The sequence below is a fragment of the Ambystoma mexicanum genome, chromosome 1q, assembly GCF_040938575.1.
Source record: "Ambystoma mexicanum isolate Mex_15411 chromosome 1q, UKY_AmexF1_1, whole genome shotgun sequence".
NCBI classification, from domain to species: Eukaryota; Metazoa; Chordata; class Amphibia; order Caudata; family Ambystomatidae; genus Ambystoma; species Ambystoma mexicanum.
This window is the reverse complement of record NC_090922.1, coordinates 455364958-455392249: the sequence shown is the minus strand read 5'-3', so window position 1 is coordinate 455392249 and position 27292 is coordinate 455364958. Positions and strand designations below refer to the sequence as shown.

Here is a 27292-nt window from a genome sequence, read left to right as displayed (position 1 = left end):
TCCCAGAGGTAGCCTGGCCTCTGAACTTTTTGCTCACAAGTAGACTTTAACTTTCCTGCCTTGGTGAGTGCTTCTAAAGGATTGTGTTGTGTGCTGTTCCTAATTCCTGCCTTTTCCCTCCCTTTTTCTTAAACTTATTGGAGTGCCATCTTTAGTTAAGCGCTCATCTCTGTCTGGAAATAAGTGGTGTTAACTAAGACTTGTCTAATAAGGAATAAGGGATGTATATATAATAATAGTGACTGTGTTTTTGAACTTACTTATAATAATAGTGCTAGAGTGTTTCTGAGTGTGTCTTTAAATAAATAATTATATACTTGATACCAAAGCTCTGGTCAGTGTTTGCTTGTGCTACTGTATTTTGGTACCTATCTTGTATACTCTATATACTGTGTAACTCTTCTTGAGAGAAGTCTGGCTGCTCAGCCACAGCTACCAGGTAAGTCTGGGTGGTACAGACTGCTACCAATTGGGTTTACTGCCAACACCTGTAGTCTTAAGCCTTTTGCAGTGGTCCCTAAGGGAACTGCACAGGTTTCTGCCAAACAGCCAGCTATAAGATCTAACAGGACGCTGATGCGCTCTGTTCCCCCCAGTGAAATTGTGTGTGTGCTGTTATTTGCAATTTCCAGTTCTATGCTTACCTACAGTTAGGCAGATTAAACTGGAGTGTACTCCTCGGGTGCAAGACAGCAAGACATGCAAAGTGGCTGAGAAAAGCCAGAGTGTGAGAGTGAATGCACAGGCTGCGCGTCTGGATATGAGTGTGATGAGTGTAACTGTGTGCCCATTTCTGGTGTCGCATGTCTGTTGACTAAGTGGAACTCGCGGAACATCCCTCTTCTGCATTAGAATATCAAGACAAACTAATGGAACTGGAGCATGTTATCAAAATAACTTTTATGAATTAAATGTAAATGGGATTGCATATCAATATTGCTGCTCAAAGGACACACATTTCCCTGAGTAATCCATGGACATAAAATGGTCAATGGAGTTAAATCTTATGGGGTAAAACCAACTCTGTTTTTCGGACTTCCAGTAGAGAAAAATCGAAGGTCACAAGGATTGTATTCACACTAGCTATGATCAAGCTGACAAACTCTCACACCTATTTCTTACATCCAGTGCATAAAACATGTAATGCCTCTTATTATCTATTACATGTAGCATATACCCCATACAGTGGGACAAAGAGAGATATGTTCCATATGTTCCATGTGTTATGCTATTGTGATTTATACTGCACACCACTGCCATTTTCACAATCTCTGGGTGTTCTGGTGGGTATGAAAAGGATGGGGTGCTTAGTTAGTGGGATAGAGAGGGAAAGCGCTAGAGAGCTTTGTTGTGCTGTTGTTAGCTTCAGTTCGGAAAAACGGTCACTGTGTGCTGGGTTTGTTTTTAGTTGATATGGGTTAGGTCATGTTTGTGGTATGAATGCGTGTGGGATGATTTGTGTGTAATTAGTTTAAGCTTTCTGTGGTGTGGTGTGTTGTGTTGTGTTTAGTTGGGTGTTGCTGAGTGTGTGCTTTTTGTGGTGGTTTCAAGTTTCTGCTGCGGTAGGGGTATGCGTGTGTTTTGTTTGGTGTTTGAGGTTGAGTATGTGGGAGATCAGAAGGTTTTTTTGTAGGGTTTGTTAGTGATGTTAGTGGTCTGTGCCCTTCTATGCGATGGTTATGCTAATCTGGCAAGGTTCATATTCTTCTATGGTGGTTTGTGTTAAAATGTGATTTCTTATGAGGACCTCTGTATGTTGTCAGTGGTATTGCACCTCCCCAACATAACTGTAATTTGCTATGAGCGCATCTGTGTGTGGTCAGTGGTCCTGCATGTCTCCAATAAAATAACTTGTGAGGACATCTGCAGGTTGTAATTCATTGGAGAGTTGCAATACCACTGACAACATACTGGTGTCCTTGTAGGAAATTACATGCAGGCTAATTTTCAAGTTATCCCGTAAATTGGTGGCGGGGGGAGTTATTACATGTAGACAAAAATGTTCACCGGTGTGGCAGATACCTTAGCTCCCCTTGCCCTCCATAACCTGAGGGGTCATCCCTCTCAGCCGTGATTTACAGGTGAACTTAAGGCCCTATGGGCTAAAAAACGGCAGGCTGAGCAGAAATGGCAGAGAACCTATTCCGCCAATGATAAATCAACCGTTACTTTGACCTGTAGCACTTACCATCTTGTCAATCAGATGGGCAAAAGGGCTTTTTATACTTGCAAGGTTGAAAATGCTCTTAATCAACCCCAAGAACTACTCTCTGTTGTCCGGTCACACTCTTCTCCTCCGGATACTGCTTTGCAGGTCACTCAGTCTCAAGTTTTTTGCAACGATTTGGCGGCATTTTTATCAATAAAGTTAATTTGATGCAGGAACAGATTTGTCTATCCGCTTTTCCTGCTCTTTAGCAGCAGCCCTCTTTCTACCCATCGGATCATAGTTGGTCGGTATTTCCCATTTTCTCAGAGGTGGAGTCTACGATTGGCAAATTAAAGTCTGTCTCACCTTCGGATGCCATCCCTCTGAGAATTTTGAAAGACATCACTCCTCATATTTCCATATGGCTGACAGAAGCGGTTAAGGCCTCCTGCCAAACTGGATCTATTTCACTAGAGCTTAAACAAGCTGTTGTTATTCCGCTTTTGAAAAAGCCCTCTTTAGATCCCTCTTTGCCAGCAAATTTTTGGTCTATTTCTTTGTTACCCTTTCTTATGAAATGGTTGGAATCTCTTGTTTCCCCTTTGCTCGCCTCTTTTCTGGAGCATTCCTCTTTTTTAAACTCATTCCAGTTTGGTTTTCGTCCGGGCCGAATGAACGGAAAGTGTCTTGGTCTCAGTGCATGACGACCTCTGGCTGTTGGCTGATGGAGGTGGAACAGGAGCCCTTATTTTGTTAGACTTAACAGCTGCGTTTGATAGAGTGGACCATCAGTTACTACTGGATCGTTTGGCAGTGACCGGCCTTTCTGGTCAGGTCTTGGCCTGGTTCGCCTCTTTCTTGGCCGACCGTAGCCAAACATTGACACTTGCCTCCTTTTTTTCAGCCACCTCGGTCTTGCTGTGTGGGGTCCCCCAAGGATCAGACTTGTCCCCGGCCCTCTTCAACATCTATATTCAGCCTTTCGTTTTGCTTGTGCGCTCTTATGGCTTCAGGTGTTACTCCTATGCTGATGATACACAAATCATTGTCTGGTTGGATTCTACCCAACCGGGCCTCACATCTCAGTTTAGGAGTTGCCTGTTGGCCATGAGTAAGTGAATGGGCAGCAATTGGCTGAAATTGAATGGGGACAAGACGGAGGTCCAGCTGGTGTACCCCCCACATGGACCTCGGATGGTTGTATCCAAGTCTGCTTCGACCTGGTCTCTGGCCTTCTGGCCCACGGAACTCGGCCCATGTCCCTCCCCGGTTTCGGAGGTAAATAACTTGGGAATCATTTTCTCTGCTTCTCTGTCGATGGATGGCCCAGTTGGGACCATCTGTAAAACAGGATTCTTTCAACTTCGAGTGCTTCGCAAGGTTTTGCCGTTCCTCCCTATCCGACTTAGGCCTTTTGTTACGGCCTCCTTAGTTCTAAATCGGCTGGATTATTGCAACTCTGTATCTCCTCCATTGTTTGCAGCTCCTTCGAAACTATGCTGCCCATATTTGCACTGGTACCCCATATCGTGCCCATACCTCCCCCATTCTTTGATCACTGCACTGGCTCCCGGTTCTCCAGCAATTAGATTTAAATCACTGGTGATAGTGCATTGGGCTTTTTATGGTTCTGGTGCTGAAAATCTCCAGGAAAAATGTTGTCCTTCTTTGCCCTCTAGCGAACTGCGGTCTAAGGGCTCCTGTCTTCTCATGATTCCTCGCTACCCGTTTGAGTGGGTGGGGGCGGCGCTCTTTCTCTGTGGTAGCCGCTAAATTGTGGAACTCCCTGCCAGTCTCATTAAGGGCTACAAAAAATCTTCTTTCTTTCCGTCAGCTGTTAAAAACCTATGTGTTCTAAAATATTCTTTTTTCTGTCAGCTAGTTCTTAAATCCTCCTGGTTTATTTTAGTGCCAAGATGCTTTCGCGTGCATGTGCTTTACAAAATCAATTAACATAACATAACATACATGTAAGGGGCTCCCTGCCTTCAAAGTTTTGTCATTTGCACACCGGAGAACAATTGTGCAGGGCACGAGGCAGCGGAAAAGTGTCTGCGTCACCGTTTGTCTGCACTTTTGTACTCTGTTGTGCAAAGTGAGTAAATGCTGTTTGACATGCGAGCATGACAGGCAGCGTTTAATTGTAAACTCTCCGTGTCAAAGGAAAATGGTAAGCAGCATTTACAATTACAATTAAACGCTGTGTAGAGGAGCAGCTGAATGCCTCTGCAGGAAGTCCCGCCCCCATCCTACCTATATGTTGGAAACCAGAGATTGCAACATGTACAACACCAGTGATGGTGCCTATTCCACGAGAGTCTTTGAGAAAAGGTATCCATTGAGAAAACCCGATCTGATGTAACCCCGAATAACTGACAATCTCCTGGAAGAAATGCCAGAAGGAATATGAAGATGAACGAATGAGAAGATTAGTGATGTCACAAGAAGCAAGTGTGACGCACTAAGAAGAGTGGCTGGAGGAGAGGATGTATAATCCATATAGAATCTGATGATGAAATAAAGAATCGAGTAAACTTTCATATGCGGGATGAAGATTGCACGTGTGAAGAGCACTGCAGAAAATGCAAGCCGTTCAATAACTGTACAGATGCAGCAATGCAAGTAGACTAAGTAATCTTAAAGGCTACGGATGATGAGGGTAGACCATGGAGAACAGTGATAGCTATTGAAGAAGGGTGTAGGCTGACTGACGTCACTGACGATGACATGTTTAGAGATAACACAGCAGATGATGAAGTAGTGTTCTCTATGAGCATTACATATTGGATTAAAATAGAGAAAAGGGAGTTCCGCAGAGAATGAGGAAGACTTGGAGAAGGTGCCAAATGTCTTATGGACTACAGGCCCTTATGACGTAGGCCTATTAAAGGGGCTAGGGGAGGTTAAGATAAAGCTAAAGCCAGGGGCGATTTTACCTCGAGCAAGACAGTACCCTATGTCTCGAGAAGCTGATGAGGGCATTTTCAAGACTATTTCAGCACTGATGGAACAAGGTATTCTGGTACCGTCAGAATCATTGTTTAACACTACGGTGTATCCTGTGAATAAAGCAAAGGGAGGGTTGTGGAGATTTATACAAGATATGAGACTGATTAACCAGAGTTTCCTCTAGTTCCTAATCCAGCGATGATACTATGCAGTATCCCAGTGGAAGCACGATATTTCAAGGTGATCGATTTGAAAAATGCGTTTTGTCAATCCCGTTGCACAAGGACACACAAGACTTGACTTTATTTATGTTTCGCCAGACCCGCCTGAAACACACTAGGCTGCCTCAAGGGTACTGTGAGTCCCCATCGATATTTAATAGGGTCCTACAGATGGACCTAGGCAATATTGATTTGAAAAGTGCTGTGATTCAGTACGTAGATGATATTTTAATTTGCAGCACTTCAGAAGACGAGTGCAGACAAGACTCGATTCAGTTCATGACTATCCTAGCAGACAAGGGATATAAGGTAGACAAAGAGAAGTTACAGTACTGTCAAGAAGAGGTGTTATACATAGGCAAGTTGATTTCACATGAGGGAAAAAAAGTAACACCGGAGAGAGCGGAGGCAATTAGGAAAACAGTAAAACCGCACACAGTAAAATAAATGCAACAGTTTTTGGGGCTATGTAATTATGTAAGAGCTTGGGTGTTTGATTATAGTTCGTACACAAGACCCCTTTTACAGGCTTTAAAGAAAGCACAGGTGAACAAGGAAAAAATAGAATGTACTGAGGAGATGGAGGAAGGATTTGAACAGCTGAAGAAAGCAATCTGCACAGCTCCTGTTTTAGGAATTCCCAATTATGCTGAGGAGTTGTTCTTATTTTTGCACACGCATGGGACAGTCATGACAGCAGTAGCCGAGCCAGTGACAGAGGGCGAGCTTGTGGATGACTGTTTAAACTATGTTGACTATTGTGACGATATACCACATGTCAAGGAAAACGCTCTGTCTGGAGGGTTAATTTTCTTTATTGATGGGTCGTCAAAAATCGATCAAACAAGTAGAGAAAGGCATTCTGTTGCAGCTGTAGTAAGGCATAAGGAAAATGGGGGAGTTTGGGGTTGTGAGTATAAGGCTACCATCTTATTTCTCGGCACAAGCAGCAGAACTAGTGGCGCTTATTGTCGCGCTCGAGAAACACAAAGGACAGGAAGTAACTGTGTACAGTGACTCCGCCTATGTGACGTCAACCGTACACGCAGGGCTTGCACATTGCAAAAGGAGGGGCTACCTCCGAGCGGATGGCACTCCATTGCAGCACGCATCCATATTAGACAGGCTTAGTAAGGCACTACAGCTCCGAGCAGCCATAGCAATAGTTAAATGCGCAGTGCATACTAAGCAAACAGATTTTGTCTCTTGCAGAAATTAAGCCGCAGACGAAGAGGCCAAAAGGGTTGCAAGTTCTCCGGATCTTCAAGTTTTGATACTCCTAGTATAAGAAAAGGAGTGACTATGACTATGCTAATGCAAGAAGAGTTTAATCAGTTGCCAACGAACCAGTGAAGGGAGATCCAGGGCAGCACACCGCAGGAAGAGCAGGAATTATGGAAACGAAGAGGGTGTTCTCTATCCCCCACAGAAGCATTATGGTGACAAGACAGCACTGGAAAGCCAGTGATGCCAGTAGCATTGTTAAAGGTAGCGCTTGAACAGCTGCACTACCCTGCACATGTAACTTGGGAAAGTCTTGCTGCAACTATTGCGGAAGACTGGTTTGTTCCAAATGTGTTAGAACACATTGCATTTTATGCGGTAAACTACATCGTATGTCAAAAGTTCACCGCTGGGCATACACTGCGAATGATTAGAGGAGTAATTCCTCGACCGAACAGTCCTATTACATATTGATTATGTTGACATGCTGCAGGTGGGTAATGGATACAGGTATCTGATAGTGGTGTCCCTTCTCTAGGTGGATCGAAGCAGGTCCATGTACACACCCTGACACCACTTGCACAGGAAGTTTTTTAGTACCTGAAGTCTTTCCAAAATGGGGAGTGTGTGAAATGCTGAGATTCGATAATGGGCCACATTTTGTCAATGAAGTGTTTGAACAGATAGAACTATTGTTGAGCATTAAGCACAAGTTTTCTTCTGCTTATCACCCGCAACTGAACGAGATATGTGAGAGACTCAATGGCCTCCTTAAAGAAAGGATTGCCAAGCTTAAATTGACCTTGAAATAGGGATAGCTTCATTACCTGCCCTTAGCTTTATATTTCCTAAGGATTCAGCCTGGTTCAGACCACCACTTCACACCCCATGAACTAGTGACAGGAAGGCGAATGAGAACGCCTCTGACTCCTCCATCGAGGAGTCAAAGTGATGCCAAGAGTACAGCAAAACTATTAGGAAATAAGTTACGTGATTATTTCACATGTATGATGACTAGTATCTCTCTCATTTCAGATCAACTCAAGTGTCAGGGGGATCGGTCTCAGATCAGATGAAAACCATCCAGCAACCGGATCTTCAGAATTATTATCAGTACCCAGACCTTTTGTTAATGACGCCGTGTTAATTAGAAACTTCACTAGAAAGTAGCACGAGCCAAGGTTTGAGGGCCCATTAATTGTAGAAAATGTTACCCCCTCAGCATTAAAGGTTCATGGCAGACGAGCATGGATACACCTGAGTGATGTAAAGCTACACAACAGTGAGGCTGCCGCACCCCCAATGGTCGATCCAGAAGCAAGACAAGAAGAATTTCAGCATGTGCAGACTCGATCATTGACAATGAAGAAGGACGATATGGTTACTGATTAAGTAAATGCAAATTTGCATTTGGACTGTGGATCCCCTTGGACACTCCTTATAGGTACTACAGCAGGTGTGCAACTCTTTGCTTGAGTCACAGGAATCTTGAAATTGCACTTTAGAAATGCTGATGTATCATGATTAAGTTTAACCAGCAACATTTCATTAAGAATTGGAAACGTGAGCAATACCCTGATTTGTTTCTCACTGAACATTTATTTAACTAACTCTATGGTCCACCCAGAGAGTAATGTGTATCGCCTTGTGATTGTTGTTTTTGTGTTTATTCTGCAAGCTTATCCTGCCCTTGTTAGAAGAGATGTGGACATCCACACTTTTTTTTACAGGATCCTAAGAATGGTCCAGTGGTCAGAAGGTTGCTTTTAGCAATAGTGGAAGAGTTACTACAGTTGCCCAATCAACTAGGGTTGTCGGACTAAAGTGTTTTTTTCTTCCTTAAAAGGTAATAACCATGAGGAATATTGAACGTGGTACAATTTCAGAGAGTGAGCAAGCCCAACCAATTCCAGAGTGGTATAAATGGTGGGGATTAATATGTTGGTTTATGATATATGTATGTGCCACCACACTTTGTGTCTTTCTGTTTCTTCTGTTTAGAATTCCCTATAATATTGGCGCTCCTGTTAAGATAGAGACTACTATGAATCCTCCTAACACAAGTACTGCTCTTGATTCATTTACTTCTATTAAGGTAGAAACTCCTGTGGTTCTCCTTAGGCAGAGAACTATTCTTCATATACTTCATGATTATTATGCAAGCACTGATTTAGTAGTAGTAAGAAATAAGAGAAATGCAGAGGAAGATCATGAAGGAATAAACACATATCTAGATAGTACAGCACACTTGGGTAATAACATATGGTATCAGCACATGAAAAAAGTGGGAGAATGAACATCCAAGGAGAGTTGCTATGTCTGCGCTCTCATACCCTATGCCATGGATGCAACACAAAACTTTCATTTCCATAGAAATCCCGGAGTATGATGCCAGATGCCTCGTTCATCTTGCAGCATGCATGACAAGAGGCCAATTTCAAGGAAGTTGGGCCACTTTGCGATGGAGATCAAAATGGTAATTTCCATTTCAGGATGATTATATCAAGACTACAAAGATGGAAAAGGAACCTGCATGAAAAACAAGATGCTTACCTATCCTGAGAAGAGACATGAAAAGGTAGTAGTCGCAGAGATGAAGGAACTGAATTGTCCTGATAAAAAGGAAGTAGCTGGATGGCCTGGATTTTGGGAATGAACACAAGTCTTAGTTTATGGACAAGTGAAAACTATGAAAGGATGGGAAGAAGGCCTGATGTCGTGCACAGCTCAACTATTGAAGTCAGAATATCTGCTAGAAGTACAGCGAGTGAATGATGCATGTTTAAAGTTGTGGGCTAACCATGCCAGACTGTTGACATGGGTAGAAGATTAATCAGGCCCAATGATGGTGGTTCCATTGATAAATGCGACATTATGCCTTCAAAGAAAAGGAAAGAATTATGTGAGAAGAAATGAAGGCTGCAAGACTACAGTTGAAGTTATTAGAATGGGAGCAGGGACAGCCATCCTGATGGATCGATATTGGGCTTGTGGGTCCAGAGGCTACATGAAACTACCCAAGGACTGGGGAGGGACATGCTCCTTAGTACTTATCCATGTTCGAGCATGAGTGATTCCTAAAAGTGACCTGAACATTGGTGAATTTCCAAAAGCAGATGCCCATTTGAGGAGGAGAAGATCTCTCGAATTTCTCAATCGGACAAAGAGGGAGAATTATTTCTCATATAAATCAATAGAAACCTTTGATTCTATTCCCTATGAGCACAGGTTGTTCAGTCAGACTTCAGTAATTTTCACGACTATCTTTATGCCAGGGATCCAGGCAATGGTCAATGCGAAGTGGTTGCAAATCACTCGCTGGGAGCTACTTCAAAACGATCAACACAACCATAAAGGGATTCAATGCCATTAAAGAAGATTTGACAGCCATAAGATTGATGACATTCCAAAACAGATATGTCCTTGATATGATCACAGCGATGGATGGAGGAGTTTGCGCCAAAATTGGGCCATCATGTTGCACATTCATACCTTCTCATGATGACGAGAATGGGACCTTGACAGAAACCATAAAGTTATTGACAAACTTGCATAGCAAGATGGAAGATGAAGTAGAAGACATTGCAGATGACAGCTAGTTTGCATCGATCTTCTCATGGATTCCACACTAGATGGCGAATATCTTGAGGTTCCTTGGAGCAATATTGGTGATGATTGTATTTGGATTCTGTGTGCTCAAGATAATAATCACACAGTGCAAGAAGACAGCAAAGGAGGCAGTAGGAATGAAGATCATGATCGATGTCGAATCAGGGTTTAGACCCAAGGAGTTGACGGATTAAGAGATCAGAAAATACGTAGAGGCCAGTATCGTAGCACCTGATGTAACTAAGTTCCTGCATCCAAGAGATCACAAGAAGTACGTGGGATGATGGATCTACTGTATTCCGAGAGGACAATGCAGACACATGACCTGGAGTGTAGATGAACATGTAAAATATGCAGGATCCTTGAAAAGAGTAATGAAGATCTGTACTCCCAAGAAACATTTCTTCAAGAGAGAAAATCAAGGTGTCGAGAATAATGAAGATGTGGCTGATGAATCAACCAGAGGGGGGAGTGTAGAGCGGCAGCTGAATGCCTGAGTCCCTCCCCATCCTACCTATATGTTGGAAACCAGAGATCGCAACATGCACAATGCCAGCGATGGTGCCTATTCCACGAAGAGTCTTTGAGAAAAGGTATCCATTGAGAAAACCCTAGCTGATGTACCCTCGAAGAACTGACAATCTCCTGGAAAAATCCTCAAAGGAAAATGAAGATGAATGAAAGAGAAGATTAGTGATGTCACAAGAAGCAAGTGTGACGCACTGAGAAGAGTAGCTGGAGGAGAGTATGTACAGTCCATATAGAATCTGATGATGAAATAAAGAATCAAGTAAACTTCCATATGCGGGATGACGATTGCACGTGTGAAGAGCACTGCAGAAAATGCAAGCCGTTCAATAACTGTACAGATGCAACAATGCAAGTAGACTAAGTAATCTTAAAGGCTAGCTATACGTAGTGAATGTACTGCAGGCGGTGCCGCCATTATATAGAATCTGGATGTTCGATATCACAAATTTAGTACGCTCAAACCCACGGAGAAAGAAAGATTAATAGCTATGAGTGTGTCGCAGCAAGTAAGTAGCTGAAGATTGAGGAAAGACCGAGAAGGATGTCTGGCCTGGTGTCTGAGCAGCCAAGAACTGGTTATCTATCCTTGAGGAACTGTGAACGCGAGAAGCGGAAACATCCCTTATTAAGGTGCAAGGAAGAGACACCATGAGTGTCAAGCTTCATTCATTTAATACTATTAAATGCGAGAAAGGGAGCTAAAGCACAGTCTCCTGTTACATGGGTGAGATGGAAATCAGTGAGTGCTCCAACATATCACAGCAACGAACTCGCTACCTTGGGCCTTTTGCCCCAGCTGATGAAGATATAGACAGATGGTGGTTTTGGATCCTATCTGGTTCAAATGTTTCGCTCACATGTGCAGTATGTGAGTTTGTGGAAAACATTTTGACTGAGGATATGCTCTAACCGGGATTATGTTGGCAATATGTGGGCAATATGTTGGAAATATTCATTTACTTATTTATTCTTTTACTCTTTTACTCTCCTTCCTGCAAATTCTTAGAATGTGTTGTTTCGCTTTGGTTGTATTGTTGCCTTTCTTCTTGCTTTGTTGTATATGTGAAAATTGGATTCTTCTTTTGTAATTGAAGTTTATTTTATAAACTAATTGTTACAATTAAAAAAAAAAAAAAAAAAGAAATAGAAACTGGGCATGCTGGACCAGACTTAAAATATGAACGTGCTCACACTCCCGTGTATTCTCAGGAGTAAGGATACTTTACAAGGCCAAAGACAATCTGAATGGCAGAAGGCATGAGTGATGATAGATGTCGGGCTAATTGGGTCGGGAGATGTGGTCAAGTTCACCCACTGACACCTTGGGTACCAGCTTACGTGCTGCTAGTGAGACGAATGTTCCAGAAGGGCACAAGCGTACCAACCAATTGTAGAAGGCCTTATAACGAAGGGCCTTATAGTTCGAGAGCCAATCATATACCATGTACCTAATACTGTTGAAGATGACTTGCACTAGGGGTGGGCATAAGTTGTCCACCTGACTGTAGAGATACAATCAGAATCCCAACCCTTATAGAAAGTATACTTAGATGTTCCCCTTAAGCCAAACACAACACCCCGTAGATTTTCTTAGTTTGCCATGTAGTATGACGCCACGCATGACGAGTTTTTACTATAAAAGTGTAATTTATTATGAAATGCATTGAGAGATATGCTGTGCGACATCCGTTGATGTCCGTTGTAACTCCCTGTTTTAGACCATTGAAAATAAAACAGTTAGATGAGACATTTTGCCAACTTCCTGAGTCGTTCTTATCACTTGGTGTAAGAGTTATTCTGCATCCCCATCCCTGCATGATGTGTTACCGAATGTAAGGACCATTAAGGGTTCAGCTGCTTGCCATGTGAGCATGACATACAGCGTTTAATTGTAATTGTTCCCTATCATGCTAACAGGGAAGGCTGCCATATGAGCTTGACAGGGAGCATTTCATTGTAATTGTAAACACTCCCTGTAATGTGAAAATGGCAGGCAGAGTTTACAATGGGTTCCTATGGGGTCTGCCTTTTCTATGCTGGCACATAAAGCAGGGGGACCTCATAGGGCTCTCCAGCATTTGCACCAGCATGAAAATGCATGCTGGTGCAAATGCCTCAGCATTTGTATGACAGAGAGGAAGGAACGGGGCGGAAACACAAGTTATGTTCTGCCCCTCTTCTCCACCATAGAAATTATTGAAAATGGGGCATAGTGTGAGCGAAATGCGTAAAATCCTTTATGCATTTTGTTACTCATTTTGCTTACGCTACACAGGGCCAAACATTAGCCCAAGTGAGATCAAAACTACAATATTGGACACCCATGACCAACGGCTGCAATTATACATACAACCAACAGATGTGCTCGCCACTTGTGCCGTCACTCTTTCCCGCTTGCACTGTTGCTTCTTCCCCCATGCATTCATGTTCCTCCCCCTAGCGCTCCTTCACCCTTGCACTGTCTCTCCTTGCCCTAGCACTGTTACTCTTTCCGCCTTGCTCTATCACTCCTTCCCCCTTGCTCTGTCACTCCTTCCACACCTTGCGCTATTGCTCCTTCCTCCCTTGTGCTGTCTCTCCTTCCACCCTTGCATTGTTCCTACTTGCCCCTTGCGCTTTTGCTCCTTCCACCTTGTGCTGTTGCTCCATCCCCATTGCTCTGTTGGTCCTTCCCCCTTGCACTGTTGCTCCCTCTCCTTGTACTTTCGCTCCATCCCCCTTGCGCTGTTGCTCCTTCCCCTTTGTGCTGTTGTTCCTTCCCCCTTGCGCTGTTGCTCCTTCCCACTTGTGCTGTCGCTCATTCTTACAATTGTGTTGATGCTCCTTCCCCCTTGTGTTGTTGCTCCTTCCCCCTTGCGCTGTTGCTCCTTCGCCCTTGTACCTTTGCTCCCTCCCCTTTGCTCTGTTGGTCCTTCCCCCTTGCACTGTTGCTTCCCCTTTGCACTGTCACTCCTTCCCCCTTGCTCTGTTGCTTCTTCCCACCATTGCACTGTTGATCCTTCCCCCTGTGCTGTCACTCATTCCTCCTTATGCTGTTGTCCTTCCCCCTTGTACTGTTGCTCTTTCCCCCTTGCTCTTCCACTTCTTCCCCCCTTGCTCGGTCACTCCTTTCCCACCTTGACTGTTGTTCCTTCCTCCTTTGCACTGTCACTCATTCTCCCCTTGCGCTGTCCCTCCTTCCCACCATTGCATTGTTGCTCCTTCCCACCATTGCACTGCTGCTCTTTCCCCCTGTGCTGTCACCCCTTGCACTGTCGCACCTTCCCCTTGTGCTGTTGCTCCTTCCCCACCTTGTGCTGTCACTCCTTTCCCCTGTGCTGTTGCATCTTGTGCTGTCACACCTCCCCCTTGTGCTGTCACTCCCTACACACTCCTCTGTTGCTCCGACCCCCTTGGTCTGCCACTCCCGTCCCTCTTGCTCGTTCACTCCTTCATTACCTTGCACTGTTATTCATTTCTCCCTTGCACTGTCACTCCTTCCCCCCCTTGCGCTGTCCCTCTTTCCCATCATTGTGGTGCCGCTTCTTCCCACCATTGCACTGTTGCTCCTTCCCCCTTTGTGCTGTCCCTTCTTCCCACCATTGTGCTGTCACTCATTCCGCCTGTGCTGTTACCCCTTGAGCTGCCGCACCTCCCCATTGTGCTGTTGTTACTTTCCCCTTGTGCTGTCACTCCCTCCCCTTCCTCTGTCGCTCGTTCCCCCCTTTGACTGTCGCTCCTTACCCCTTGCACTGTTGCTCCTTCCTCCCTTGCTGTGTGGCTTCTCCCCCTTTGTGTTGTCACTCTTCCTCTCTTGTGCTGTCGCTCTGCCCCACTTTGCCCTGTCACTCTTCCCTGCTATTTGCCTTCCTTCAAATGTTGTCAAAGCTCCTGTGTACTACTGCTGCCCTAGTTTTCATTGATTGGATTATTTTATTCTCCCTCGTGTTGCCATTTATTTCTGATTCGTCCCCCCGCCCTCAGTGCCGGCCTCACTCCCTGGTGCTGCCTTTCATTCCCTCCCATGATGTCATTTCTTCCTCCCTGTGCTGTCATTCCTCATTCCTACCCTCCATTCTATATGTAAAATGCAATAAACAACTAAAAATGCCAAAACTATTGGCATTGACAATGCTTGCTCAAGGTCTAATTCTACAGCGAAGACACAGAATTATAAAGTCTACTGAAAATCAGAAAATCCTATCTTTTTTTTGCTAGGTCACAGGTGACTGTACATAAATTAAATACCCATGTTTACTTGTTTTAGATGTGGCATCTTTGTTAGTTTCCCCCTTGAAAGTTGGCTTTGACCATGCCTTTGATCCAGCACTGAATCTTCCTCTGTATGTCTCTTCTCAAGCATATGGGGAAGTTAGGTACATCCCCCAAGCTCATTCTGATGGGTGAACAATCCTGTGTGGTTATACCAACATAGGCAGGATTGCAGGGGCACCGGCAAAAATATGTAACATTGCTAGCCCGGCAGGAGGGCGTGGCTTCTAGCCATGGTGTAGGTTGTCTCTGGCGATTGCTCCCGTCTGATTCTGAGAAAATCCACATGGGATGAGTGTTTTATTCCAATAATTTTGTCTGAAAACGATTGAGGCAGCTGTAAGCCCCTCGAGAGCGTGTGGTGAGAGGCACAAGAGTGCAGCCCAAGAGGAACGCAGGCAGCGCAACGCGGAGGTGAGGGACAACCAGCAGAGCCCCAAACTAAAATGGCGGCCGGGACAAAGAGAATCTATTGAAGGGGAGAGCACGTCGCTGAGGACAGAGGCAGGCAAGCAAATCAAGATGGAAGGGAGAGACCGCGAAGAAAGCTGAGCCGCCGGGTGGAGAGCAGCTGCAAGTCTTGTGGAAGGAGGGACATTCCCACACAAGGACTGAATGGGAACAGATCCGTGAGGGAAGCGACTGCATGCTCACCACTGGGGCTGCGCTGGGAAGACCCCCAGAATGGTACAGTGAGCAGGGACTTCGAGGTAAGGGCGGCGCTGCATACAGGCTGCGGGCGCCAAGTACACCTCAATGTATGCGCCCAATATCTAACGGGGCACCGCTGGAGCTGGCAGCAGGACACAGAGCACCTAGGCCGGGCGGTGAATAACTGGAACTGGATTTCCCTGCTTGTGAAATACGGGGAGGCTCACGAGCCTCACGAACAGGCGACATAAGGGGCAGTGGCACCCAGAGGGATATAGAACATGGAACCTATCAGGCAAATTAAAGCAGCAGCTAAAATGGGACAACTGCAACCACGTTTGAAATCAATGGGCAATCATGTGTGAACACAAGAATTTGAGCAATCTTTCCCTGTAATACTAGCCTGCAAAATAAGCAGAGGAAGTAGTCTTGTGAAAACCCTATGTTTGAATGGGTATTTATGACAATTTATGATCAATCCTCCTGTAGAACCACAAGGATCCACGTGGGGAAACGTGTCCAGGACCAGACATTAAAAGACTCAGTTTGCAATTAAACACTTTCCATCAAAGTTTAATATTTTAAAATCAACTACAACTTGGCAGAGCTAATTTGTTGGCGCAATATGGATTATCCAGTTCTCAATTCATACAGATCCCATAAGTGGTCTGTTGGAGAGTAAGAAAAAGACACGCTGCAGCAGGCTCTGAGGGGCAGGAAGAGCACTGATACACGAGAGGCAGCAATGACTCTCAGCCCATGTTAACAGCCACGGCAGACAGAATACTCGCACAGAGCCTGGGTAACCGGGGATCTGCGGACACAACGCTTGCTTGCACGCCCTATTACTTTTTGGAGGCACACTGCACACACAACTATTGCGGCTGGACACTGGAGGGAGTAGGCAGACCGGATACCTCCTAAATCAGCCAAAATGAAAGGGAGCCAGACTACAGTGGACAACTACACCCATCTTTGCTCATCCGCCTCCAACTCTATCAGGGCAAGTCGCTTCTCCAAGCAACGAGTTGGTGGCAGATCTCTTTCTTTGGCTGGGAGCTCCCTCTGGAACAGCCTCCATGCCTCTTTGAAACTTGAGGAGACCCATCTCCGGTTGCAGAAGCACTTCAAGACCTTCCTCTTTGCTTCTACTTTCTCTCCTCCTCTACCCTGCTGAACTCCTGGCCGAAACTGTCACTGCTACCCTCTGTTCTGGGGCCCAGGACCCCTCCCCGCCAGTTGCACACCTGCACTGCCCCCCTGTCAACCCTTGCACTCAGGGGCTGTTTGTGTATCCCTACAGCCCCCTACCAGCACTTGACACCTGATGTCTGCACTTACCTTTGCACTTGCCACCAGCTGGCCACACTTCTTATTTATTGTTTTATGTATTTTACTGTTTATCCTGTGTACTGCACTGCCCCTCCCCCTTTCACCTCCCCCGCTCCGCTGCACTTTTTACGATCTCAATGTCAGCTGGCCTAGTAAAATAGTTATCTCTGTCTTACCTCTGTTCCCCCTTGCTTGCCTCGTCGCGCCTTGAAACACTTGTGTATAGGCGTGTTATAAATGCCATATCATATAATATCATATTATATAATATATAATATCATATAATATCATACACCAAAAACAAGCACCAGTGCCCTTGCAGGCGAAGGAAGTGCACAATCAACTGATGCAAGCCATTGCCGACTTTAAGACCTCATTGGGGCCACAAATAGAAGCAGTTAAAATAGACGTGGGGCTGTTGCATCAAGGTGTACATGGTTTGGCAGAGCGTACCACTACTCTGGAAACCCAAGTGAAGGAGAACACTGAAGGACTCCAGGAAATGCACACCAATGTGCATGTCTTGCAGCAGAAAGTTAGCCTGTTAGAAAACAGGGTGGAAGAGGCTGAAGGTCGGGCCCTCAGGAACAATATCTGCATATTAGGTCTGCCAGAAGGACTAGAAGGAATGGACCCCACAACATAACATGTTACTCCAAGAAATCGGTCCCAGGAACCTCCGGCAGGGTTTCACAATTGAGAGAGCACACAGAGCGTTAACCAGGCGTCCCCTTCCTGGAGCCCCCCTCAGATCGATAATTGTGAAGGTCCTTAACTATAAAGATAGGGCGGTCTACACGGATTACACATTTCAGGTGCAGAAGAACCGCGCACAATTCTCGGCGGCTAAAGGCTTCAGGCAGCCGGCCTGAAGTATATGCTGATCTATCCGGCTTGTTAAAAAGTTATACATAACAACAGGGCTTTATTCTTCGACCTTCCAGACGAGGCGCAGGACTGGATGGACAGAAAGAAGATACCTGCCAACGAAGGAGACAAAGGAAATGCCCAGGCATGACACAAGTGAAGTGTGATAGCAGCAAAGGTTTGGATAATCTGGCAAACTGTCCATAGCTCTGCCTGGACTGTTTCATCAAGATAGAAGCACCTCGGAGTAACCCAGGACAAGCGGGCACTTATTGGACGCTTATTGGACGATCAATTGCTCGTAGAATGATCCTCAGAGCTTACACTCTTTTATTACATGGCAATATACCCCACTTACTACTACACACACAAGTAGAGGCCAGACTAGCATTGGAGGCCGCCACGTCCTCCGAGTTCCATCTTTTAGGGGCACTGTTTTTTGTGCCCACCCTCTGTACACCAGCCTCAAGTATGCATACGAGAGGTGAATGCAGGAAGCAGATACACCTGGGCATGTGTAATGTTGCTGGGCTGTTGTTTTTGTAGGGGATGTTGGGGTAGTTAAATGGGGAAGTGTTTTGCCTGCACACGTGTCAACGGGGAGTGATAGTATGTTTTTCTTTATTGCTGGATGACCATAGTGGGAGAAGGGCGGACCGCCAAATATGCCAGATGAGGATAGCCTTATTGAAGTAGACAAAATCTTATGGCGGGTGCTGTAAATGTACTCACCTGGAATGTATGGGGTTTAAATGCATATTTAAAGCAGAACAGGGTCTTTACTTATCTTAAGAGATGTAAAGTAGATATTGCCTTGTTACAGGAAACGGACCTAACCGCGGAAAAACAGACAGTGTTGGCGAGGAAATGGAGAGGGCGAGTGTTTGGCTCTCCATACTCTGCCTATGCTCGAGGGGTCCTGATATGGATAGCACCCACAGTACCCTTTAAAGTCACCGACATTAAAACAGATAATGAGGGCAGGATGGTGTTGGTACAGTGCTTACTTGAACAAGTGGACACATGTTTTGTCAACACTTATGCTCCCAACCAAAACACTGCTGCGTTCTTCCACTCACTATACCCGCGACTAGGCCCCTTTAGGAACATTATATGGGTGGGGGGCAATTTTAACTGTACCCTGAATCCAATCCTGGATAGATCAGATGCAAAATAAGCTAAACCGGCAATGCGGCAAAAACACTACGGACGCTTCTAGAATCATTCGATTTGCAGGATAGCTGGAGGGTACTCTACCCGGATACCAGACATTAATCTTATTACTCAGCGCCACATCCAGTGCACACTAGGATAGATTACTTTTTTGTTGGGCAGGAACTAGCGCATCTTATTACGCTGGCACAGTATAACGGAAGAGTCCTATCAGATCACGCCCTGCTCATTATATGATGGCAATATGCATCCCCCAGGGCTCTGATTCCTATGTGGAGACTTTGAAGTGAGGCCCTGAAGGACCCTCCCTTCCATGTTGGCATCATGGATGGCATTACTGACTATGGGCCTCATTACAACTCAGGCGGTAAGGGGTTTACGGCAGCGTTAACAGCGCCGACCCTTACCGCCTGATTACGAGGTCCCCTAGCGCCATGGTGCTTTTAACACCTGCTTTTAGCAGGTGTTAAAATCCATGGCGCTAAGGGACCATGGAGTTAATTACGCCACCGTAATTTACGGTGGCGTAATTAACGCCTTCCCCACTCCCATTATGCCCTATGGGGCAAAAATGGGAATGGGGAAGGGTAAATGGGGATTGGGGACTTACCGCCCCGCCTAGGTCGGAATGGGGCGGTAAGTCCGCCAACCACCATGGCGTAAACGTAGTTTACGCCATGGTGGTAAAGTCACGGCCCAGGCGGTAATTTACCGCCTGGGTCGTAATGAGGCCCTATGTCACACACAATGCCGGTAGTGTGCCTAGTGTAGGGACTTTTTGGGAGGCGCTGAAAGTGGCGATTAGGGGTGCTGCCGTTGTTGGTTCAAGCAGCATTCAAGCAACCATTAACAGAGAATTATCCTCTGCGGAGGAACAACTGAGGAAACTGGAACAAGAGCAGACAAAGGAAATTAGCTGGGACGTAAGGGTTGCAGAGCTTAAACAAACATGCATAGAGTGCTGGGAGAGGTTAGGCAAACATAGTTATTCTAAATATATTGAAAGTCAACATAAGGAGGGTGATAAACCAGGCCGACTGCTAGCATGGTTATATAAAAGTGAAGAGAAGTGCAGCCCTATACACACAATACGCACGCAGCAAGGGGACCTTTGCCTTACTCAAAGTGGCATTAACAAGGTCTTCCAAGAATTCTATCAATCTCTCTCCCGGTATCGAGAGCACACCTGGAAGAGGTGTTAGACGAGATAGAACTCCCGAGGCTGAGCCAAGAGGCGAGCGACAGCCTGGAAGTGCCTATTACACTGGAACAAATACAGGAAACTATCAAAGCCCTGCCAATGGGGAAGTCTCCAGGCTCAGATGGGCCGCTAAGTGAATTTTATAAAGAGTACTCAACACCTTTACCGACTCTTTCCATGTGGGTATCCTTCCTCATAGTTTGAGGGAATCAATCATAATCCCCCTCCTTAAACCCCACAAACGACTAGAGGAGTGTAGTTCATACAGGCCCCTGTTAATGCTTAACCAAGACAGCAAGATACTAACATCCATACTGGCAAATAGGATGAAAAGAGTGATACACACATTAATAGAGTTGAAGCAAATGGGCTATGTGCCAGGGCGGAGCATGACTTGGAATTTTAGGCAGCTGCACCATGTGATAGGTGGCACAACATCCTGGAAAACCCTGTGCTCTTTAGCCACGCTAGATGCAGTGAAAGCATTTGACTCAGTGAGATGGGACTGGCTATATGCGACATTGAGTAGATTCGGCTTCAGAGTTGCATATATTAAGTGGGTCCGATTAGTGTACACTGGACCAATGGCAAGGGTTAAAACAGGTTGGTGCATTTCAGAAGCATGGGAACTAAAGAAAGGCACCAGGCAGGGCTGCCCATTATCCCCACTGCTCTATGTTCTTGCCATGGAGCCAATAGCGCAGTATCTTAGGGCTGAATACATAGGGGCGGGAATAAAGATAGGTGGGGTCAGTCATCTGATATCAATGTATGCCGATGGTATGTTGTTATATATCCAGAACCCTGAAGACAACTTGGAGTTGTTACTAGAAGCCCTACCACTGTTTGCACAATTATCAGGGATCACAATCAGTACAGATAAATCGGCATTGTTTCCAATAGTGGGATTGCACAGAAGGGAGCAAAACGCACTGCCAGTCCTCACATTACAATGGAAAAAGATCACGTTTAGATACTTGGGGGTCAATGTATACCACGAGCCAGCGAGTGAACATATGGAAAACACGTTGAGCGCCCTAGAAGCATTAAGGGCTCCATGAGGTTCTGGGCTAAATTAACCCTTTCAGTAATGGGGAGAGTGGTGTTAAAAATGGTGGTATTGCCCATATTGCTGCACTTTTTTGTAAATGTCCCGTTTTACATACCTAAATCCTTTTTTAAGATACTAGATAGCATCTGCAGAGGTTTTTTGTGGCAAAATGGCAGGAATAGGATAGCTCTATCTTCGTTACAGAGGTCATACGACGAGGGAGGTATTAAAGCCCCCCACTTTGAGCTATACTACATAGCAGGTCAGTTGCAGTTTGTGGTAGACTGGCTCACAGATGATCCAACCCCTGATACACTAATGCTGCAATTTACTGGATCACAATACTATTTGAAAGAATTGATATGGAATAAGAAGCCCTGTGGAAGGCTAGGATTGCACCTAGGGACTTTGGGGGTGAGAATGTGGGACAGGGTACTCTCAGCGATAGGGCTAACAGATCTGTTTTCGGTACAGATTACCTTACTCTCAGTGGTGCCTCCCACGACGCAGGCGTGGTTGGGGATATGCACGAAATGGGAACCCCTCTGAGTGGCCACGATAGGATATCTATTACATGATGTCTCTTTTATACCCTTCTCAGAGTTGTCTGAACAAATAGGCATACATAGAGACCAATATTTACTGCACAGTACTATCAAGAAAGAGATCATACATAGATGACCATACATAGATGGCCTGCATACAGCGAATTAAAGGAAAAACATAAGGTAGTGGACACGCTTTACAACATATCGGAGGGAGGGCACACTATATCTAGGATATACGACTTCCTGTGTCTACTAGGCTCCCCACCCCCTTTGCAGTAAGGAACAAATGGGAGAAATAGTTAGGGGTGCCGTTCACAGAAGCACACTGGGCAGAGGTACTGGGATACCATAAGAGGGTATCAAGGAACGTAAGGTTGCAATTGATACAACTGTTGATAACACACAGGGCATACATGACGCCCCAGAGGATTTCAAGGTTTCCGAGTGCAGCAGCACAAGGTTGCCCTAGGTGCAAGGCAACGGATGCTGGGATGTTACATATGTTCTGGGCATGCCCAGTGGTGAGGCAGTACTGGGAGGAAGTGGCGAGCAGAACGACAAAAGGGGGATTGGAGCTGGATATACTTTCTCCCGAGCCAGACTTGCTGGGCCGATTTCTACGTCCCAAGGGCACCAAACATGTGAACAAAATGACAGATTTGGTGTACATATTGGCTAAACCTAGAATTGCTATGGCATGGAAATCCCCTAAAGGACCCGATGTGGTGGGATGGTGGAGGGATTTAAAGAAATGGACGGGCTGGAAACAAAAGTATGGAAGGGAGTAGTAAGGCTGAGTAAGGGGGAGTCTGATGCAGGAATCATAGAATGGGAGGCCTTGGTACAATCTAAGTTTGGGATGGCAGCCACAGAAATGGCAGGAGCGGACGAATCCCAACCAGGGTCATAGGTAGTCCATTGAGAGATAGGCAGCACACTGTTAGGACACGGGAGTGTTCAGCATTTGTTGGAGTGTGGGAGTTGGGTAGGAGGGGAGGGGGGTTATTGTGGGAGTGTTTCAATGGGCCTCATTCCGAGTCCGACGGTAACCCTGCCGGTGCTACCGGCAGGTTGCCGCTGGATTCGGAATCATTTACCGGCGCCTGACTTCCCGGTAACACTGGGGGATTACAACCCAGCGGTCCGGGAAGTCAGGCGCCGGCAAATTGTAAGTCCCCTTTCCCTATAGGAATGGGGACCACGGAAGCACGGGTGTACATTTTTCATCTCCAGTTACTTTATGACTGCACAATAACTCTGCAATGGTTTGTGGCTTTCCTTCGCGCTTAATCAGGGGTTTCTCTTAAATGCGTGCCTTTTCTGCAATCATTTTTGTAGGGTGTTTTCTGGTATTGATGATCCATAAACTCGTGCTCATTGTATTTTTCACATCATTCCTGAAATGATTGTTGTAAGTGGTCACACGAATAATTATTTCTGACAATACGGGCTTTTGTTTGGATCTCAAATGTACATCCAAATGTACATGATCACAGGAGTAGATCGAGGTCTACATTCTGTTTTCGGTCCTCAAAGCAAGGATTATTGTCATTTCTAAAGACTACAATAATGTGCACAGTTTGGAACAACATTCTGTCTAAACCAGAGGCTTTAGTTTTGGTTTGTCATACCGTGGCTCACACATACAATTCTTACGGAATACCCGCGGAACGTGTGTAATAGCGTGATATGAACCTAGTTGTATCATCCTCTAGCTGAAAGCATATCAGATATGTAGCTGGTTAAACTAATATGTTTAACTCTGCGTCAATAGAGTGCACAGAGTAATGGATCGATGTGAAAAAAAGAGCTGAATGAGAAATTCAATGGTCTGCTCCTATTGGTACATCAATATATGAGTTACTTCACTTTAATAAGTCAGATCACCTCACAGAAATGTCTGCTTTATTTCTCTCCCCAGATCAATGTGCTGGAGGAGATCACTGGACGCACACTTCTTGATGCCCATCATCTGTCATTGGTATAAGACCCTTCTCCGAAGCAATCCATCTATGCATATCCTGTTATGGGGCTGGTTAGTCTGTTGGTACTGACTTTACTATGCAAAGGTAAGCGTGCCATGCGGAACTCAAGTTACCCTTCTGAATGTTATCAAATATTGGCGTCGGAAATTCTGGATTGTTTTATGTGTTAGACAAGGGCTCAGTTGAAAGGATGTGGCTGTTTCCATGCCGTCACTATCATAATGTATCACTCTGAAATGTGTTCATAAAATACCACACCTATGAGTAGAAGATTCCATTGTCTTTATTTGTGAATCTGTTTTAACCTGTTAATCAAGCTCATTGAGATCAAGTGGAACTTTAATATGTGTATTCCACTCTTACTCCAACTCCACTTTCCCGTGCTCCCCCACCCCTTCATAGCTTCCACTCCTACTGTTTCCTCTCATGCCCCATTCCCTTGGTCCCTCCAGGCTCTTCTTTTGCTTCTGTTGGTTTTTATCCCAAACAGCACTGAACCGCCGTGTTTGTCTCTTTGCAGGATTCCTTTGTGCCCTGGAAGATTACAAGATGTATTTGTCCAACAGATTCGTCACTCCTCAGCGAGGTCTGTGTGTTTTCGTTGGATGCGAGTTTACCTACGACACGAGCACAGGCGAGAGCAACGCCAACGCGCGCGGATGCTGGCGTAGAGACGGCGACTGGTCGCAAGCCGTAGCTTCCCAGTGCTACGACCCATCACAGATACGCGACGACGCAAGAGGGCGCTTCCAATTTCTGGGAGACGTCCGGAGCAGGAACTGTTCCCTGAGGATCAATGACGTCAAACAGACGGATGGAGGAAACTACGTCTTTAGATATGAACACAGCGAATGGTCTGGAGTTAGATTTAATTACAGACAGCTTAACGTTCAAGTTTTGGGTGAGTAGTAAATAGTCTCTGTGCTTGTACATGCACTCTTGCTAATACAGATTTCTTGCAGACTAGAAGCTTGACGCACGTTCAGAAATAAACTTATTACTATGTGAAAATTGTGTGTACACTGCTTTGTCTAGGCTCATTCACAGACCATGCCCCAATAAGGAGAAAGCAAGTCTCCAGTTCTTAAGGTATAATACAATTAATGCACGCTGTGGCCACGTGCACAGCGAAAGAAAATCACCCGCCGCTCCTTCCTTTATGATATTATTTTTAGAAGTGAGCTTAAAACACAGGACGTAATGACATGTATATTAGGAAATGAACTTTCCACACAAGGTCAATAGCTCAACATACCCATCCCGTTGAGTGGTTTACATCTTGGCAAGTGTTATGATGAAGACTCCTTAAAGGGGATCGTTGTGCCGTGTACGTCATGGCGCCAGGCTGATAAATAGGCGTCGCGCTGCGGGGAAGTTAGCGAGCAGCAACAGGCGCCCTTGTGACAACATCTTGGTGCCTGTGTCTCTGTTATTGTGTGGTTTCAGTACCAACGCCCAAAAATCCATAACAGCAAGTTCATTAAGAAGAAATATAGCATCAACTGCCACACAGTATTAATTCCCATATACAGCGTCTCCTATGAAAAACAAGAGTGGCGCATAGGGCCAGCTCGTAGCGTGTTCTGCATATAGGCACATATTGCCCCCAGGCCTTGATGACAGGAAGTGCAGCGTTAATATTTTTTGGCTTGTGACTCTATCGGCAAAAGGGCTGTGTGAAAGCTCCATCATTTACATAATTTACAAATCCTTCCCTCCAGATCATTAATGCTGGTATGCTACCAGGCCCCCAAAGGCGAAGACCGCCGGGGCGGGAAGCTCTGGAAAATCACCTCTGTTTCAAATGTACAGTACTTCAGCCCCCGGCCTCAAGTCGCTTTGCTTAGGCCAGTACAGAAGCCATCAGTAGGGTTCAAACTGAGACCGGATGCCCTGGAGTGGCTTATCGTGTCCCTCGTGACATGGAGTCATTAGGAATCCTTGGCCCCTTATCAGAAGATTCTCTGCTCCTTCCCTTCTCCGGTACTTGTCTTCCTGTTGAGCCACTCTGCTCTGACCCATCACGGCTCGAGTCCTTGGCTGCTCAGGGGATTCCCTCTCACCTTGGTTCCCATACGAGGTGCTCCCCTGGTCCTAGCTCCCTCGCTAGCAATAACAAATGTCAGCAAATAGCTTCCCTTTTCTGTGTGCTTTTGCTTCCTAAAATGCACTTTGAAAGCCGCAAATCCTAACCCTTGCATTGTGTGTCCATGCAATCAGATTCTGCACTGAATGGAGAAATATGTGGTAAGAATAACTTCGCAATCATTCTACCTCCCTCCCTAACTAACAGCATATCTTGACCCACAACTCTCCCATGCAAACAGCACAGTTTATACATTGGAATATACACCAATTGAAGGCACGTATCTGCACTAAATTTCCCTAAACGCCACACTAACCCACTACAGATACACAAACACAACTTTCCACAGTCCGTAAGTCCTTAAGCATGCGTGAGCATCAGGCTTTAGAAAAAAAAAACTTTGCCATGTAGCAGCCTGGTGGACTGGGGTTAGCAGGGGACTTAATGGGGTCCCTGCAGGGTCCTGTCTCAGACAGAATTTTCAGAGACTGCCGGGGCTGATCCCCGGCTAGCCCCGGCCCACTTAAAGCCCTTGCTCTTATAGACATCACAGGGAACGCCTTATTTATCTTAGCAACCTAGAGAGCACATTAACAACTACTCCACACAGCTCACAAAATGCGTAACATCTGCATGCCACAGAGAGCCTTATCTTTTCATATCTGCACAGATCAACTTTGTAACAAAACAACCTTGCCCCGCTCCCCCAGCTGCTATACTAGTCCCCTACCTCAACACTTGCAGATTCTGAAGCACCTAGAAGCCATGAAAATGGCAGAAGGGGTGCCATACAAGACTCAATTACACAGCATAACTGCAAATAGAAAAGAGCTTGAGTCATTTTCTTTTGGGGTAGAGTCCCGGACACCCCAAGCAACTTCAGTGACTGGCAGCAAAAGGGCAGGAACTTAATGCTGGTTTTGCATCACAATCCTTTCTATATTCAAATCTCTGATGCACTGGTGCGTGACTATATATCTTCCTTTTAAATCAAGTGATGCTGGATTGAGGGAGGGAGGGGCCATTAAAAGAGAAGAACGAGGGTACACCATTTTGTCCATAAAATCATTACATCTGCCCCACTCTACAGTCAATCAGTGTGAACCTAATCATTTATAAGGACTCCATGTGTTTAAATGAAGCCAGAGTGAGATTAACCCATTTGCTTATGATCACACGCACTGGCTAAATAGTAAAGCAGGTATTTCAACTCACTCTGCAGTTCAGGCACTTGACCGCATACCTTCCAAGCTGGAACTGTTGCAAATATTTACGTTTGGGATTTCAAGGCCTACAACAATACTGTCTTAGAGTTTGTTTGCAAAATACAGACATTGCATAGTAAAACAACCGGAAAACATGTAAGGCGAAAGAATAGCATTGTAGGTTCCTTTTCCACATTCTGAACAGAAAACCATAAGGGTCTGATTCACAGAAGTGTTTTTATAATGAAACGAGCCATGT

The 27292-nt window shown here is 45.4% G+C and overlaps 1 protein-coding gene across 2 annotated transcripts in view; it reads left to right on the top strand.

Annotated features, from left to right (window-relative positions):
* LOC138528594 (myelin-associated glycoprotein-like) overlaps nt 1-27292 on the top strand; it is an 889265-nt gene that overhangs the window by 143868 nt on the left and 718105 nt on the right. For both annotated transcript variants that reach the window (XM_069640378.1, XM_069640386.1), the window contains exons 2-3: nt 23679-23826; nt 24263-24643. In XM_069640378.1, coding sequence (XP_069496479.1) covers nt 23784-23826; nt 24263-24643 — 424 coding nt within the window. In that variant the 5' untranslated portion in view covers nt 23679-23783. The remainder of the gene's footprint in view (nt 1-23678; nt 23827-24262; nt 24644-27292) is intronic.